Raw genomic sequence first — 16559 nt, 5'->3', positions numbered from 1 at the left:
GCCAAAGATTAGCGCACTCCAAACCGCCCATGTAGCGCAAACTAATGCAAGTAAAATGACTGAATTTTGTGACAAATTGTTACAATTTGTGTTTTACCTTTAACAATGTGTGTTTTACCAGCTACATGTCTTATATGTGTACTTTTTGTTGTAGTTTTGTTTTCAGTATTTATTAATGATTTTATTCGTCTTAAAGCCCAGACCAAGAGTGGCAACAATAAATCATGAAGCACTTCATAAAATATCAACAAAGCTTTTTATTCTATTCTATTCTAATCCTAGATTATTGCAGACTATATGTAATATATACAATTATTCTTGCAAAAAGAAAAGCCCAATGTGTTTATTGACTTTTTATCTTTATTTTAATCTTCTAAAAATGTTCTTTGAGTGTAACAAGAACCATATGTTTAATGTATTGTAAAATCATTTGTTGAATTTTTTGTGTGGTCCCCTTCATTTTTAAAAGTATTGGAATACGTTTTGGTACAGGTACCAAAATATTGGTATCGGGACAACCTTAACATGCATACATACTAGTTTTGTGGAACAGCACGTGCTTTTTACGATAAGATATTCATCCAGAACATGGTGGTACTCCAGTTGTTCCGTTTTCTCAGAACATATTCTTTCATCTGGTATGTTTTCATCTCGACAAGAGTGGAGATGGATGTTGGCCCCAAATCCCAAAGGGCACTTAAATTGTAAATTTAGCGAGCTCTCTGCTATATATATATATATATATATATATATATATATATATATATACACATATATGTATGTGTGGGGAAAAAAAATCACAAGACTATTTCATCTACTACGGTATCGAGCACTATTTTTTGGATAACCTTATTAAGACATATATATACACATATATATATATATATATATATATATACACATATATATATATATATATATATATATACACATACATACACATATATATATATATATATATATATAAATATATATATATATGTATATATATATATACACACATATATGCATATCTCTATATACATACATACACACATATATACATACATACATATATATTTATATATATATATATACACACATACATACATACATATATATATATATATATATATATATATATATATATATATATATATATATACACACACACACACACACACATATATATACCCACATATATATATAGCCTCGTAGCCTACACATATACATGTACATTTTATATTAAAATAATTGATATATAATTGATGATTAATATAATTAGATATTAAGAGTATGTGAAAGTTCAACTCCTACCTTGTTTATTTCCGTTACTACCTTTTTAAAGTTTTGTAATCAATCAAAAATATCGAGCAGCTAAAATGCGCCAAACATGGATAAGTGTGGAGAGTGTTTTTCATTTTTTCCATCATGCCTTGTAATGGGTGTAATTTTTTTTTGTTGTAATATCCACAAAGTGAGCAGGTTGTGCATTGTGTAACCATGTGTGTTGACCTTTTGTGTTGGATAGATTTTTTTTGTTTTTGTACCATGACTAGGGAATGTTGTTTGCATTGGGTCATATAAAAAAATGCTGCTGTAGTCTTTCAAAGCAAAGTTAAAAGTAATTGACCCAAACTACTCGCTTTGTCGACAAAATAGCATTAATAACGTTACCTTTTTAAAGTGTTGTAATCAATCAGAAACATCGAGCAGCTAAAATGCGGCAAACATGGATAAGTGTGGATAGTGTTCTTCATTTTTCCCATCATGGTTTGTAATGGATTTAAATGAGTGTAATTTAGATTTAAAAATAATAATAATATTCACAAAGTTCAGTGAGCAGGTTGTGTTGATCATATGTGTTGACCTTTTGTGTTGGATAGATTTTTTTTTTTTTGTACCATGACTAGGGAATGTTGTTTGCAGTGGGTCATATACAAAAAAATGCTGCTGTAGTCTTTCAAAGCATAATTAAAAGCAATTGACCCAAACTACTCGCTTTGTCGACAAAATAGCATTAATAACGTTACCTTTTTAAAGTGTTGTAATCAATCAGAAACATCGAGCAGCTAAAATGCGCTAAACATGGATAAGTGTGGAGAGTGTTTTACATTTTTCCCATCATGGTTTGTAATGGATTTAAATGAGTGTAATTTAGATTTAAAAAAAATAATAATATTCACAAAGTTCAGTAAGCAGGTTGTGTTGACCATGTGTGTTGACCTTTTGTGTTGGATAGATTTTTTTTGTTTTTGTACCATGACTAGGGAATGTTGTTTGCATTGGGTCATATAAAAAAAATGCTGCTGTAGTCTTTCAAAGCATAATTAAAGGTAATTGACCCAAACTGCTCGCTTTGTCGACAAAATAGCATTAATAACGTTACCTTTTTAAAGTGTTGTAATCAATCAGAAATATCGAGCAGCTAAAATGTGCCAAACATGGATAAGTGTGGAGAGTGTTTTACATTTTTCCCATCATGGTTTGTAATGGATTTAAATGAGTGTAATTTAGATTTAAAAATAATAATAATATTCACAAAGTTCAGTGAGCAGGTTGTGTTGACCATATGTGTTGACCTTTTGTGTTGGATAGATTTTTTTTGTTTTTGTACCATGACTAGGGAATGTTGTTTGCATTGGGTCATATAGAAAAAACGCTGCTGTAGTCTTTCAAAGCATAATTAAAAGTAATTGACCCAAACTGCTCGCTTTGTCGACAAAACAGCATTAATAACGTTACCTTTTTAAAGTGTTGTAATCAATCAGAAACATCGAGCAGCTAAAATGCGCCAAACATGGATAAGTGTGGAGAGTGTTTTACATTTTTCCCATCATGGTTTGTAATGGATTTAAATGAGTGTAATTTAGATTTAAAAATAATAATAATATTCACAACGTTCAGTGAGCAGGTTGTGTTGACCATATGTGTTGACCTTTTGTATTGGATAGATTTTTTTTGTTTTTGTACCATGACTAGGGAATGTTGTTTGCATTGGGTCATATAAAAAAAATGCTGCTGTAGTCTTTCAAAGCATAATTAAAAGTGATTGACCCAAACTACTCACTTTGTCGACAAAATAGCATTAATAAAGTTACCTTTTTAAAGTGTTGTAATCAATCAGAAACATCGAGCAGCTAAAATGCGCCAAACATGGATAAGTGTGGAGAGTGTTTTACATTTTTCCCATCATGGTTTGTAATGGATTTAAATGAGTGTAATTTAGATTTAAAAATAATAATAATATTCACAACGTTCAGTGAGCAGGTTGTGTTGACCATATGTGTTGACCTTTTGTATTGGATAGATTTTTTTTGTTTTTGTACCATGACTAGGGAATGTTGTTTGCATTGGGTCATATAAAAAAAAATGCTGCTGTAGTCTTTCAAAGCATAATTAAAAGTGATTGACCCAAACTACTCACTTTGTCGACAAAATAGCATTAATAAAGTTACCTTTTTAAAGTGTTGTAATCAATCAGAAACATCGAGCAGCTAAAATGCGCCAAACATGGATAAGTGTGGATAGTGTTCTTCATTTTTCCCATCATGGTTTGTAATGGATTTAAATGAGTGTAATTTATATTTAGGAAAAAAAATAATATTCACAAAGTTCAGTGAGCAGGTTGTGTTGACCTTTTGTGTTGGATAGATTTTTTTTGTTTTTGTACCATGACTAGGGAATGTTGTTTGCATTGGGTCATATAAAAAAAACGCTGCTGTAGTCTTTCAAAGCATAATTAAAAGTAATTGACCCAAACTGCTCGCTTTGTCGACAAAATAGCATTAATAACGTCACCTTTTTAAAGTGTTGTAATCAATCAGAAACATCGAGCAGCTAAAATGCGCTAAACATGGATAAGTGTGGAGAGTGTTCTTCATTTTTCCCATCATGGTTTGTAATGCATTTAAATGAGTGTAATTTAGATTTAAAAATAATAATAATATTCACAAAGTTCAGTGAGCAGGTCGTGTTGACCATGTGTGTTGACCTTTTGTGTTGGATAGATTTTTTTTTTTTTGTACCATGACTAGGGAATGTTGTTTGCAGTGGGTCATATACAAAAACATGCTGCTGTAGTCTTTCAAAGCATAATTAAAAGTAGTTGACCCAAACTACTCGCTTTGTCGACAAAATAGCATTAATAACGTTACCTTTTTAAAGTGTTGTAATCAATCAGAAACATCGAGCAGCTAAAATGCGCCAAACATGGATAAGTGTGGAGAGTGTTTTACCATTTTCCCATCATGGTTTGTAATGGATTTAAATGAGTGTAATTTAGATTTTAAAAAAAAATAATATTCACAAAGTTCAGTGAGCAGGTTGTGTTGACCATGTGTGTTGACCTTTTGTGTTGGATAGATTTTTTTGTTTTTGTACCATGACTAGGGAATGTTGTTTGCATTGGGTCATATAAATAAATATTGTGCATGTAATTACTCAGAGCTATTGAAATAGCATTAAAAAGGGTATACTTTTCAAATGAATAGAGATTTCCTTGCGGGCCAAATGCCCAACTGGGCCGTAGTTTGGGACAACCCCCCCCTCACTACAGGGATGAAAGTAAAACACTGAAATAATTGTATGTATTTCATTTAAGTGCCAAGCATCATAATTAATATACTATATCAAAAAGACTTTGCAAAAGAAACAAAGAAGCGTTGTTCAGTATTAACGTCAAGAGTACACAAGATTAATACTGAGCAAGAAGTCAGTGATGAAGTAAGAGGGTTCTGACAGAGGAGGAAGTGAGTCCACAGGATGCAGCCTGTCCTTTGAGCCTGTGTTGGACAAAGTCAAATGAAATGATCCGGCCAACATCGGCGTTATAAACAGAGCGGCATCTCCGAGAAACAGATGGGCCTCTCTGTCAGATCTGTCCTCCTTCATCATGGCCATGTTTCCATTCAATCTGTGCCCTAAATGTCATCCTGGCGTGGGCTGTCTTCTAACACCATTTGGCCTCTTGCCACCCCACTACGTCATCTCTACAACGCTCACACACACACACACACACACACACACACACACACACACACACACACACACACACACACACACACACACACACACACACACACACACACACTCTCTGGCTCCACTGTGTGTCCTGTTGTGTCATCTTTTTGGAGTCATCAACCACGCGTTGGCTAGACCTAACTGACTGAGTCTATCTTCCTTAGACAATCACCTTCAAACATTCTGAGTCATGACGAAGCCTTTAAGGTATTTTTTCGGACTCTAAAATACTTTTGTGTTCTCAAAAATGAACAGTGCGCCTTATAACGTGGTTCATTCTGCTTGTGCTGACCAACCTCCAAGCAAATGTTATTTGGTACATTGCGACCAGTAGATGGCATACCTGCCAACTTTTGAAATCAGAAAAACCTAGTAGCCAGGGTCCAGGGGCCGCAGGCCCCGGTAGGTCCAGGACAAAGTCCTGGTGGGGGGTTCAGGCTTCGCCCCCTGACGCAAAATGATTATTAGCATTCAGACAGGTTAAAATGTTGCTAAAACCATCACTTTTCTATCAGTCACAGTGACTTTTCAAAACAAAAATCCATCCATCCATCCATTTTCTACCGCTTATTCCCTTTGGGGTCGCGGGGGGCGCTGGAGCCTATCTCAGCTACAATCGGGCGGAAGGCGGGGTACACCCTGGACAAGTCGCCACCTCATCGCAGGGCCAACACAGATAGACAGACAACATTCACACTCTCACCCACACACTAGGGCCAATTTAGTGTTGCCAATAAACTTATCCCCAGGTGCATGTCTTTGAAGGTGGTAGGAAACAGGAGTACCCGGAGGGAACCCACGCAGTCACGGGGAGAACATGCAAACTCCACACAGAAAGATCCCGAGCCCGGGATTGAACCCAAGACTACTCAGGACCTTCGTATTGTGAGGCAGACGCACTAACCCCTCTGCCACCGTGAAGCCCCAAAACAAAAATATTACAGCAAAAATCATATGGGTTGATTGACATGTTTATTCTGTAAGCTAACTTCAATAGTTTGAAATTATTTTGACAGTTAATGCCAGTTATCCTGTCAACCTTTCACAAGACTTCAATTTGTTCATTGAAAGTATAAACACTTTTTACAGTAAACAAATGGTAAAACAGTACTAAACAATTCCATAAAAAAAAAATTGGTGTCATTATTAACTTTCTGTCCAAGCTTGTATAATCTACTGCCTTGTTCAATTGTAAAAAATATTCTGTGCCTAAAATTCACATTTCTATCACAATTATCATACTGTAAACATGGTAAGCTAACTTCATTAAAATTAATAGTCCTGTCAATAGCATGGAATTACAATTCAAACGTACCGTATTTTCCGCACTATTAGCTGCACCTAAAAACCACAAATTTACTCAAAAGCTGACAGTGCGGCTTATAACCCGGTGCGCTTTATATATGGATTAATATTAAGATTCATTTTCATAAAGTTTAGGTCTCGCAACTACGGTAAACAGCCGCCATCTTTTTTCCCCGTAGAACAGGAAGCGCTTCTTCTTCTACGCAAGCAACCGCCAAGGTAAGCACCCGCCCCCATAGAACAGGAAGCGCTTCTTCTTCTACTGTAAGCAACCACCCGCCCCCGTAGAAGAAGAAGAAGCGCGCGGATATTACGTTTCATTTCCTTTGTGTGTTTACATCTGTAAAGACCACAAAATGGCTCCTACTAAGCGACAGGTTTCCGGTTCATGAAAAGACGCAATCTCTCCATCCGCACACGGACTACTATTTCACAGCAACTGCCTAAAGACTTTCAAGAAAAGCTGGCTACTTTCCGTGCATATTGTAAAAACAAGATAGCTGAAAAAAAAGATCCGGCCAGAGAACATTATCAACATGGACGAGGTTCCACTGACTTTTGATATTCCTGTGAACCGCACTGTGGATACAACGGGAGCACGTACGGTGAATATTCGCACCACAGGGAATGAGAAGTCATCCTTCACTGTGGTTCTAGCTTGCCATGCTAATGGCCAGAAACTTCCACCCATGGTGATATTCAAAAGGAAGACCTTGCCAAAAGAGACCTTTCCAGCCGGCGTCATCATAAAAGCTAACTCGAAGGGATGGATGGATGAAGAAAAGATGAGCGAGTGGTTAAGGGAAGTTTACGCGAAGAGGCCGGGTGGCTTTTTTCACGCAGCTCCGTCCATGTTGATATACGACTCCATGCGCGCCCACATCACGCTGGTTTTTAATATATTATTAAAGTTTGACTGACCTATCTGACTGTTTTTTTGACATTCCCTTTAGCGCAGTTAGATGCGGCTTATAACACGGGGCGGCTTATAGGTGGACAAAGTTTTGAAATATGCCGTTCATTGAAGGCGCGGCTTATAACCCAGGGCGGCTTATGGTGCGGAAAATACGGTAGTTTTTTTGTAAGCCTTTCAAAAGAATTCAAAATATGAAAAATTAATGAAAATTAATTGAAGCCATCAGACACTTGAAAAGTGGCACATCACATCTCTAATGTAATCATTTGAACTTTTCAACAGAAATAGCACTGCAAAAATATTAAGGACATACTTCTGTATTTTGGTAGTTATGCTGTCAACATTTAACAAGATTTCTTCAACTTGGACTTGAAAGCATAAATAGTATCAACACTTTTAACAGTATGTTGTGCTGTGAAATACAGCCGACAGGATTGCGCACCAAACACGAAGCAAGGCCAAAGTGCATATGCATGGTGCAGGAGAACAAAGGACTTCTTTCATTTAAGGTTTGTGATAAACCATCAAACTCATTCGTTAAAAGGACTCTATAGTAATATAAAGCGAGTTTTTCTGGACATTATCATGCAAGAAAAGTTTATTTTTGGGACCGCGATCACCGCGTAATGATTTTTAAAGGTTGCATTACAAACATTCAACTGACCCATGTGATCAGCCAGTGCAATTGGAAGTCCATGCTCAATTATTGCCTCCGTAAATAAAACTTCGGCATTTATCACATCCAAAGAATCTGTTTGGGCGACGAAAAACGTTGAAAGTTTTCCACTTGTATCGCTAGCAACGGCATTAGACTTGTGTTTTTTTGTCCCAACGTGGTCTTTTACATCGCTAATTCCTCCGTGTCCGATCGAAAAATCTTGTCTGCACAAGGTGCAATTCGCGTAGTTTTCACCCTTTTTTTTTTTTTAATTAATGAAAAACCGTATTTTTTATCACTGCAACCGTAACCCGGAATAGGTTGATGAAAACCGTACGAATTACGGGAAAACCGGAGTAGTTGGCAGGTATGTAAACAGTATAAACACTTTTTACAGTAAACAAATGGTAAAACAGAACTAAACAATTCCATTAAAAAAAAAATTGGTGTCATTATTAACTTTCTGTCCAAGCTTGTATAATCTACTGCCTTGTTCAATTGTAAAAAATATTCTGTGCCTAAAATTCACATTTCTATCACAATTATCATACTGTAAACATGGTAAGCTAACTTCATTAAAATTAATAGTCCTGTCAATAGCATGGAATTACAATTCAAATGTAGTTTTTTTGTAAAAGAATTCAAAATATGAAAAATGAATGAAAATTAATTGAAGCCATCAGACACTTGAAAAGTGGCACATCACATCTCTAATGTAATCATTTGAACTTTTCAACAGAAATAGCACTGCAAAAATATTAAGGACATACTTCTGTATTTTGGTAGTTATGCTGTCAACATTTAACAAGATTTCTTCAACTTGGACTTGAAAGCATAAATAGTATAAACACTTTTAACAGTATAACAGTACTAAACAATTCCAATAGATAACATTGGTGTCATTACCTTTTTGTGGCTAAAATCCAAATGTATTCTATCAGATTGATCATACTGCAAAAATGATATGGTAACTTTATGATAAGTTTACTTGAAGTGGCATAAAACACTGAAAGTGATTGTTCTTATAACCCCTTTGTTTCAAATGTTTGTTCCACTTGTGGCAGTCGGGCACCAGCATACCGTCTTTGACAACTTGAAGTGGCATAAAACACTGAAAGTGATTGTTCCTATAACCCCTTTGTTTTAAATGTTTTATGCCACTTCAAGTTGTCAAAGACGTGCTGTGAAATACAGCCGACAGGATTGCGCGCCAAACACGAAGCAAGGCCAAAGTGCATGCATGGTGCAGGAGAACAAAGGACTTCTTTCATTTAAGGTTTGTGATAAACCATCAAACTCATTCGTTAAAAGGACTCTATAGTAATATAAAGCGAGTTTTTCTGGACATTATCATGCAAGAAAAGTTTATTTTTGGGACCGCGATCACCGCGTAATGATTTTTAAAGGTTGCATTACAAACATTTAACTGTCCCATGTGATCAGCCAGTGCGATTGGAAGTCCATGCTCAATTATTGCCTCCGTAAATAAAACTTCGGCATTTATCACATCCAAAGAATCTGTTTGGGCGACGAAAAACGTTGAAAGTTTTCCACTTGTATCGCTAGCAACGGCATTAGACTTGTGTTTTTTTGTCCCAACGTGGTCTTTTACATCGCTAATTCCTCCGTGTCCGATCGAAAAATCTTGTCTGCACAAGGTGCAATTCGCGTAGTTTTCACCCTTTTTTTTTTTTTAAATTAATGAAAAACCGTATTTTTTATCACTGCAACCGTAACCCGGAATAGGTTGATGAAAACCGTACGAATTACGGGAAAACCGGAGTAGTTGGCAGGTATGTAAACAGCATAAACACTTTTTACAGTAAACAAATGGTAAAACAGTACTAAACAATTCCATTAAAAAAAAAATTGGTGTCATTATTAACTTTCTGTCCAAGCTTGTATAATCTACTGCCTTGTTCAATTGTACAAAATATTCTGTGCCTAAAATTCACATTTCTATCACAATTATCATACTGTAAACATGGTAAGCTAACTTCATTAAAATTAATAGTCCTGTCAATAGCATGGAATTACAATTCAAACGTAGTTTTTTTGTAAACCTTTCAAAAGAATTCAAAATATGAAAAATTAATGAAAATTAATTGAAGCCATCAGACACTTGAAAAGTGGCACATCACATCTCTAATGTAATCATTTGAACTTTTCAACAGAAATAGCACTGCAAAAATATTAAGGACATACTTCTGTATTTTGGTAGTTATGCTGTCAACATTTAACAAGATTTCTTCAACTTGGACTTGAAAGCATAAATAGTATAAACACTTTTAACAGTATGTCGTGCTGTGAAATACAGCCGACAGGATTGCGCACCAAACACGAAGCAAGGCCAAAGCGCATGCATGGTGCAGGAGAACAAAGGACTTCTTTCATTTAAGGTTTGTGATAAACCATCAAACTCATTCGTTAAAAGGACTCTATAGTAATATAAAGCGAGTTTTTCTGGACATTATCATGCAAGAAAAGTTTATTTTTGGGACCGCGATCACCGCGTAATGATTTTTAAAGGTTGCATTACAAACATTTAACTGTCCCATGTGATCAGCCAGTGCGATTGGAAATCCATGCTCAATTATTGCCTCCGTAAATAAAACTTCGGCATTTATCACATCCAAAGAATCTGTTTGGGCGACGAAAAAACGTTGAAAGTTTTCCACTTGTATCGCTAGCAACGGCATTAGACTTGTGTTTTTTTGTCCCAACGTGGTCTTTTACATCGCTAATTCCTCCGTGTCCGATCGAAAAATCTTGTCTGCACAAGGTGCAATTCGCGTAGTTTTCACCCTTTTTGGAACGGATAATTATTCCCGGATAGGCTTTTGAATATTCTTCACGGAATGACTGCAGTTTTCTTTTCGGTTTAAGACTCGTTTGCAATTTTTCTCCGGCTGATTCCATGATCGTTCGCTCGTTTGGAAACAATGGCAACAGGTGCCTCGAGCTTGGCAGCGGTGCTATAAATAGCCTCGCACATGGCATTCGGAATGGCTCGATAGGAAGTTACGGGAAGCAGTGTCGATTGTCGTTGTTGTTACGCGATTTCGTGAATAAAACTTAAAAAAAAAAATTTTTTTTAATTAATGAAAAACCGTATTTTTTATCACTGCAACCGTAACCCGGAATAGGTTGATGAAAACCGTACTAATTACAGGAAAACCGGAGTAGTTGGCAGGTATGAGATGGCAGTCACACATAAGAGACACGTGTGCACTGCAGGTTGACGCGTGTTCAATAAATGACAGCAAGCCAGCAACACCAAAACGTCCATGTTTCATTGAGAATAAAGAACATTACACACGGCGCTCAAAAATGTGTCAAAGTGTTTTAGTACGACTTTGGTAAGCTACGAAGCTGCACCGCTTGATGGATTGTCGGAGCATTGCGGCTACCGTAGTCAGACGTACTGTGCTTCAACATACGGTATTATTATGGTGTGTGTATAAGGACCCCAAAATGGCACCTATTAGGAGACATAATATCTGGCGTTTTGTTTCGCAATATTATGCAAAACCAACTTTTCTTACCTACTGGTACCTGCTGATGTGTATTTGGGATCTGCATAATTCCCGGAAATTTTTGCCAATCCACCCACCATTTGTAATACAAAGTAGCGTACACTTAAATGGTAAATGGGTTATCCTTGTATAGCGCTTTTCTACCTTCGAGGTACTCAAAGCGCTTTGACACTATTTCCACATTCACTAGAGATGCGCGGATAGGCAATTATTTCATCCGCAACCGCATCACAAAAGTCGGCAACCATCCGCATCCACCCGAACTAACATTTAATCAAAACCGCACCCGCCCGCACCCGTTGTTGTTATATATCTAATATAGACGATGCAAGGCATTAGTGAGGTTATAAAGCTTTTGCCTGTTAAAGAAAGGAGACTGATCCAATGCAGCAGAGACATTCAATGCGTGCCACGCTGTCACGGCCCAGACGCACACCAGTGCGCAATCATCTGGGAGCCGCGCTGAGCGCACCTCCAAGCGCACTCGCGCCACTCAAACTGCTGCAGGCAGCTGCGTTCACACATGCATCTGTAAGCCTTGTTTTAACAACCTGTGGCACTCTTCTGGGATCACGGCGGACGAAACTGCTCATGCTCAGGGTGTTTGTGGAGGTTGGGGGGTTTTGCACAAATGTGATGCACCATGTCAGATGTCCCGGTTTTGTGACTGTCGTAGACATAAACAGCGTCGCAGCTCTTGCAAATCACGTAGCCAGCATTACTATCATCCTGATTTACAACCTCATAAAAACGAGTCCACGCTGAACTTTTCTGGCCTTTTTCCCCCCTGGTCTTTAGTATTCCCTTTTTTAGTTTGTCGCGTACCACGTTTGCTGCCGGCGTTGCCTTCTCTTTTTTTTCTTCTTCTGTTGTGGCATATGCTGCAGGTGCCTGCTCGTTTTTTGTATGTGGGTAACAACATTTAACTATGTATATATATTTCCCAATTGGTTTAACTGCCACCCGCCTGAATCTATTTAAAATCTAATTTTTTTTTTATTTCAACCGCCTGACCCGACCCGCGGATAAAATCTAATTTTTTTTTATTTCAACCGCCCGACCCGACCCGCGGATAAAATCTAATTTTTTTTTTATTTCAACCGCCCGACCCGACCCGCGGATAAAATCTAATTTTTTTTTATTTCAACCGCCCGACCCGACCCGCGGATAAAATAAAAAATTTTTTTATTTCAACCGCCCGACCCGACCCGCGGATAAAATCTAATTTTTTTTTATTTCAACCGCCCGACCCGCGGATAATCCGCGGACTCCGCGGTTGTGTCCGCAAACCGCGCATCTTTAACATTCACACACACATTCACACACTGATGGCGGGAGCTGCCATGCAAGGCCCTAACCACAACCCATCAGGAGCAAGGGTGAAGTGTCTTGCTCAAGGACACAACGGACGTGACGAGGTTGGTAGAAGGTGGGGATTGAACCAGGAACCACCTCTAACTTATATCTGTCAGTAGACTCGCTATGGAAGCGCTCAAAACTACAACAAAGGTGGCGGGGAGAAGACGCTGTCAAAGTGGAGGCACGTAACTAAGAGCACCCACAAAACCTACTCAGTGGCCTAGTGGTTAGAGTGTCCGGTAGGTTGTGAGTTCAAACCTCGGCCGAGTCATACCAAAGACTATAAAAATGGGACCCATTATCTCCTTGCTTGGCACTCAGCATCAAGGGTTGGAATTGGGGGTTAAATCACCAAAAATGATTTCCGGGTGCGGCACCGCTGCTGCTCACTGCTCGCTCACCTCGAAAGGGGTGAACAAGGGGATGGGTCAAATGCAAAGGACAAATTTAACCACACATAGTGTGTGAGCGGCTTATAAAACAATCTATGCAACATTTAACCAAAGAACCACCATTACATGTTATGTAGACCACAAGGAAGTGTTTTAAATGAAAATCGTAATATAACCCCTTTAATGCGCCTTTTGTATTAAAATAGAGCTGAACAGACCCGCTCATCGGCAGTGCGCCTTATAATTCGGTGCGCCCTATGGTCCGAAAAATACTTCGAATAGGATAATAGGTTGAAATCACGATTGTCCTTGTAATGCTGGCTGATCAATACTTACATCTCTGGGTGCGACTCCTTGAGCACTCCTGCTTTTCTTCATCATGAGCCACCTTCGGTCTCTCTGTGCTCTCTTCAACAACACTAGTCTACTCCTTCTTGTCCTGCTGCGACACTTTCACCTGCAGATGGGAAGAGAAGAGTGTGGGTGAAAAAGTTATCTTGCTCCACTGGCACTTAAAGTCACCATCGTCCAGGAGTGTCCAAACCTTTGGACTAGAGGGCCGCATTGGTCAGAGGGCCAAAAGCCAACTACATGATATGATTCAACATTATTGTCTTTGAGGTCCCAAATGTGTTTGCTGAGTTCTGTAGTATTCCGCAGGTTTTGGTTCCTGAAAGAAGCCTTGTGATTGTTCCATCTGGTTTTGAACTCTCCCTCGGTTTAATCCTACATATTTGGGACCTCAAAGACAATAATGTTGAATATTCAATAACATGGCAAATTCTTGCATCCAGCACACCTTACAATAGTGGTAATAAAAGATGCAACCTATGCTTGAAAGAGAAACTGTTTATTATATACCGTCCAGACCTGTCATCCCTCAACAAGCGCAGCGAAATTGTATCAGCATGCCGCCACAGACGGAAACACCTCCTAGGTAACACATGAGCCAATCACCACGCCCCTACGCCAGCCTGTACCCACCCACTCTGTGCCCTATATAAACCATGGTATGTGAATGCATCTATTAAAATCTCCTGATGATTGAGGGAACCCCTCATGAAACAGGCCTATACACTCTTAGAAATAAAAGTGCTAAGTAGAACCATATATGGTTCTTCGGCTCGTCCTCATAGGAGAACCCTTTTTGGCTCCAGGTAGAACCTTTTTATAAAGGTTCCACCTGGAACCCTTTTGGAGGGTTCTACCTAGAACTGTGTGTGTAAGGTTCCACCCAGAACCCCCCATGAGAGGTTCTACAAAGAACCCACGCAGAGAGTTCCACTAAGAACCCTTTCGTATTTCAAGGGTTTCATCTAGAACCCACACAGGGAGTTCCACTAATAACCCTTTTGTATTTCAAGACTTTCATCTAGAACCCACGCAGGGAGTTTCACTAAGAACCCTTTCGTATTTCAAGGGTTTCATCTAGAACGCACACAGGGAGTTCCACTAAGAACCCTTTCGTTTGTCAAGGGTTTCATCTAGAACCTATGCAGGGAGTTCCACTAAGAACCCTTTCATGTTTCAAGGGTTTCATCTAGAACTCACACAGGGAGTTCCACAAAGAACTCTTTCATGTTTCAAGGGTTTCATCTAGACCTGACACAGGGGGTTCTAAAAACATCCCTTTTCAAAGGTTTTCACCGATAACCGTCTTGTCTTCTGAGGGTTCTATAAAGAACCATATTGTATTCTACAGATCAGTTTAGTTCATATTATATTGTGGTCATTTATCATGTTGACATTGAACAAACATTCAAAACATTTTAATGAGAAAAACATTTATTTAAAGATAGGCACCATTATTGGCAAATGTTATCAGGAAGTATGTCCCTGGTGACACAGGATCTTACCCATGCTTTCAACAATCCCTGAAGAACTCTTTCTTCCAAAAACGGTTCTCTGGATCAAAATAGTTCTTACTGGAACCCTTAGTGTTAGTGAGAACCCTTTTAAAACCAATTATTCAGAAAATGGGTTTTAAAGGGTTCTCTGGATCAAAATGGTTCTTACTGGAACCATTAGCGTTACCAAGAACCCTTGAAAAACCCTTTCTTCGGGAAAGGGTTTTTCAGAAGCAAATTGTTCCAGTTAGAACCTCAGCCCTTGTAGAAGAACCCTTTTAGAACCCTTATTTCTAAGAGTGTAGAGATGAAGTAGTCTTGTGATTTTTTCCCACACACACATATATTGCGCTCTACCACGGTATCGAGCACTATTTTTGGGATAATCTTATTAAGACATATATATATATATATATATATATATATATATATATATATATATATATATATATATATATATATATATATATATATATATATATATATATATATATATATATATATATATATGTGTGTGTGTCCTGGGCATGACGTTAAAGTGCATCCTTTACTACTGTTACCCCAGGTGGCCCTTGGCAAAGGCCTAGTACCTGACTGCCCCCTAGCCAGGGATCCGGGAAGATCTCAACGGCGGAGCAGGCGGAAGACGGTAGATTTAAGAACTACCACAAAGGTTGCGATGGCGGAAGAAGGCTGCAGCAGAAAAGGGTCCCACAGTCGTCTTGGACTCCATGCCACTGGACTCTGACCCGATTCTGTCAAGGAACGTGTGGTGACTGTCTGTGCACCAGTCTACCCACGTTAAACAAAGTCACGCACAGGCATCCTCCGTAAAGGGATACACCCCTACCAGGAGGATTGTCATACTCGTTCGAGTGGCCGCCGATGATGAGATATATATATATATATATATATATATATATATATATATATATATATATATATATATATATATAGACTTAGACTTCCTTTATATTGTCATTCAAATTTGAACTTTACAGCACAGATAAGAACGAAATTTCGTTACATAAGCTCATGGTAGTGCAGGATAAAAAAGCAATAAGGTGCATATATAAATAAATAAATATATATAAATAATACATAAATATATATATAAAATAAATAAATATATATAAATAAATAAATATAGATTACTGTACAGATAAATATATTGCACTTTTTCACATGCGTCCACGTTTATGGATGTATGTTATATTGTCTTTTTTTATTCCTGCGAGTTAATCCATTTTGGGGGGAGTTGAGGGGATAATTTAATTATGATGCGTAATAATTTAATTATGATGCGTATATATATACATGTATGTGTATATATAGATATATACACACACATATACTGTATATACACACACATATACACACACACACACACACACATATATACACATACATACATATACATACATACATACAGTATATATATACACACACATGTATATATATATATATATACATATATATAAACACACACATATATATATATATACACATATATACACACACATATATAATATATATATATATATA

The 16559-nt window shown here is 37.7% G+C and overlaps 1 protein-coding gene across 1 annotated transcript in view; it reads right to left on the bottom strand.

The window, feature by feature from the left end:
• Nucleotides 1-16559, bottom strand: part of LOC133607871 (3',5'-cyclic-AMP phosphodiesterase 4B-like) — a 156792-nt gene that overhangs the window by 129043 nt on the left and 11190 nt on the right. The window contains exon 2 of the mRNA XM_061962898.2: nt 13504-13624. Within this exon, the coding sequence (XP_061818882.1) occupies nt 13504-13548 (45 nt within the window). The 5' untranslated portion in view covers nt 13549-13624. The remainder of the gene's footprint in view (nt 1-13503; nt 13625-16559) is intronic.

This window comes from Nerophis lumbriciformis, linkage group LG09 (genome assembly GCF_033978685.3).
Source record: "Nerophis lumbriciformis linkage group LG09, RoL_Nlum_v2.1, whole genome shotgun sequence".
NCBI lineage: Eukaryota > Metazoa > Chordata > Actinopteri > Syngnathiformes > Syngnathidae > Nerophis > Nerophis lumbriciformis.
Note: the sequence above shows the minus strand (reverse complement) of the source record. Positions and strands in the feature narration are given on the sequence as shown.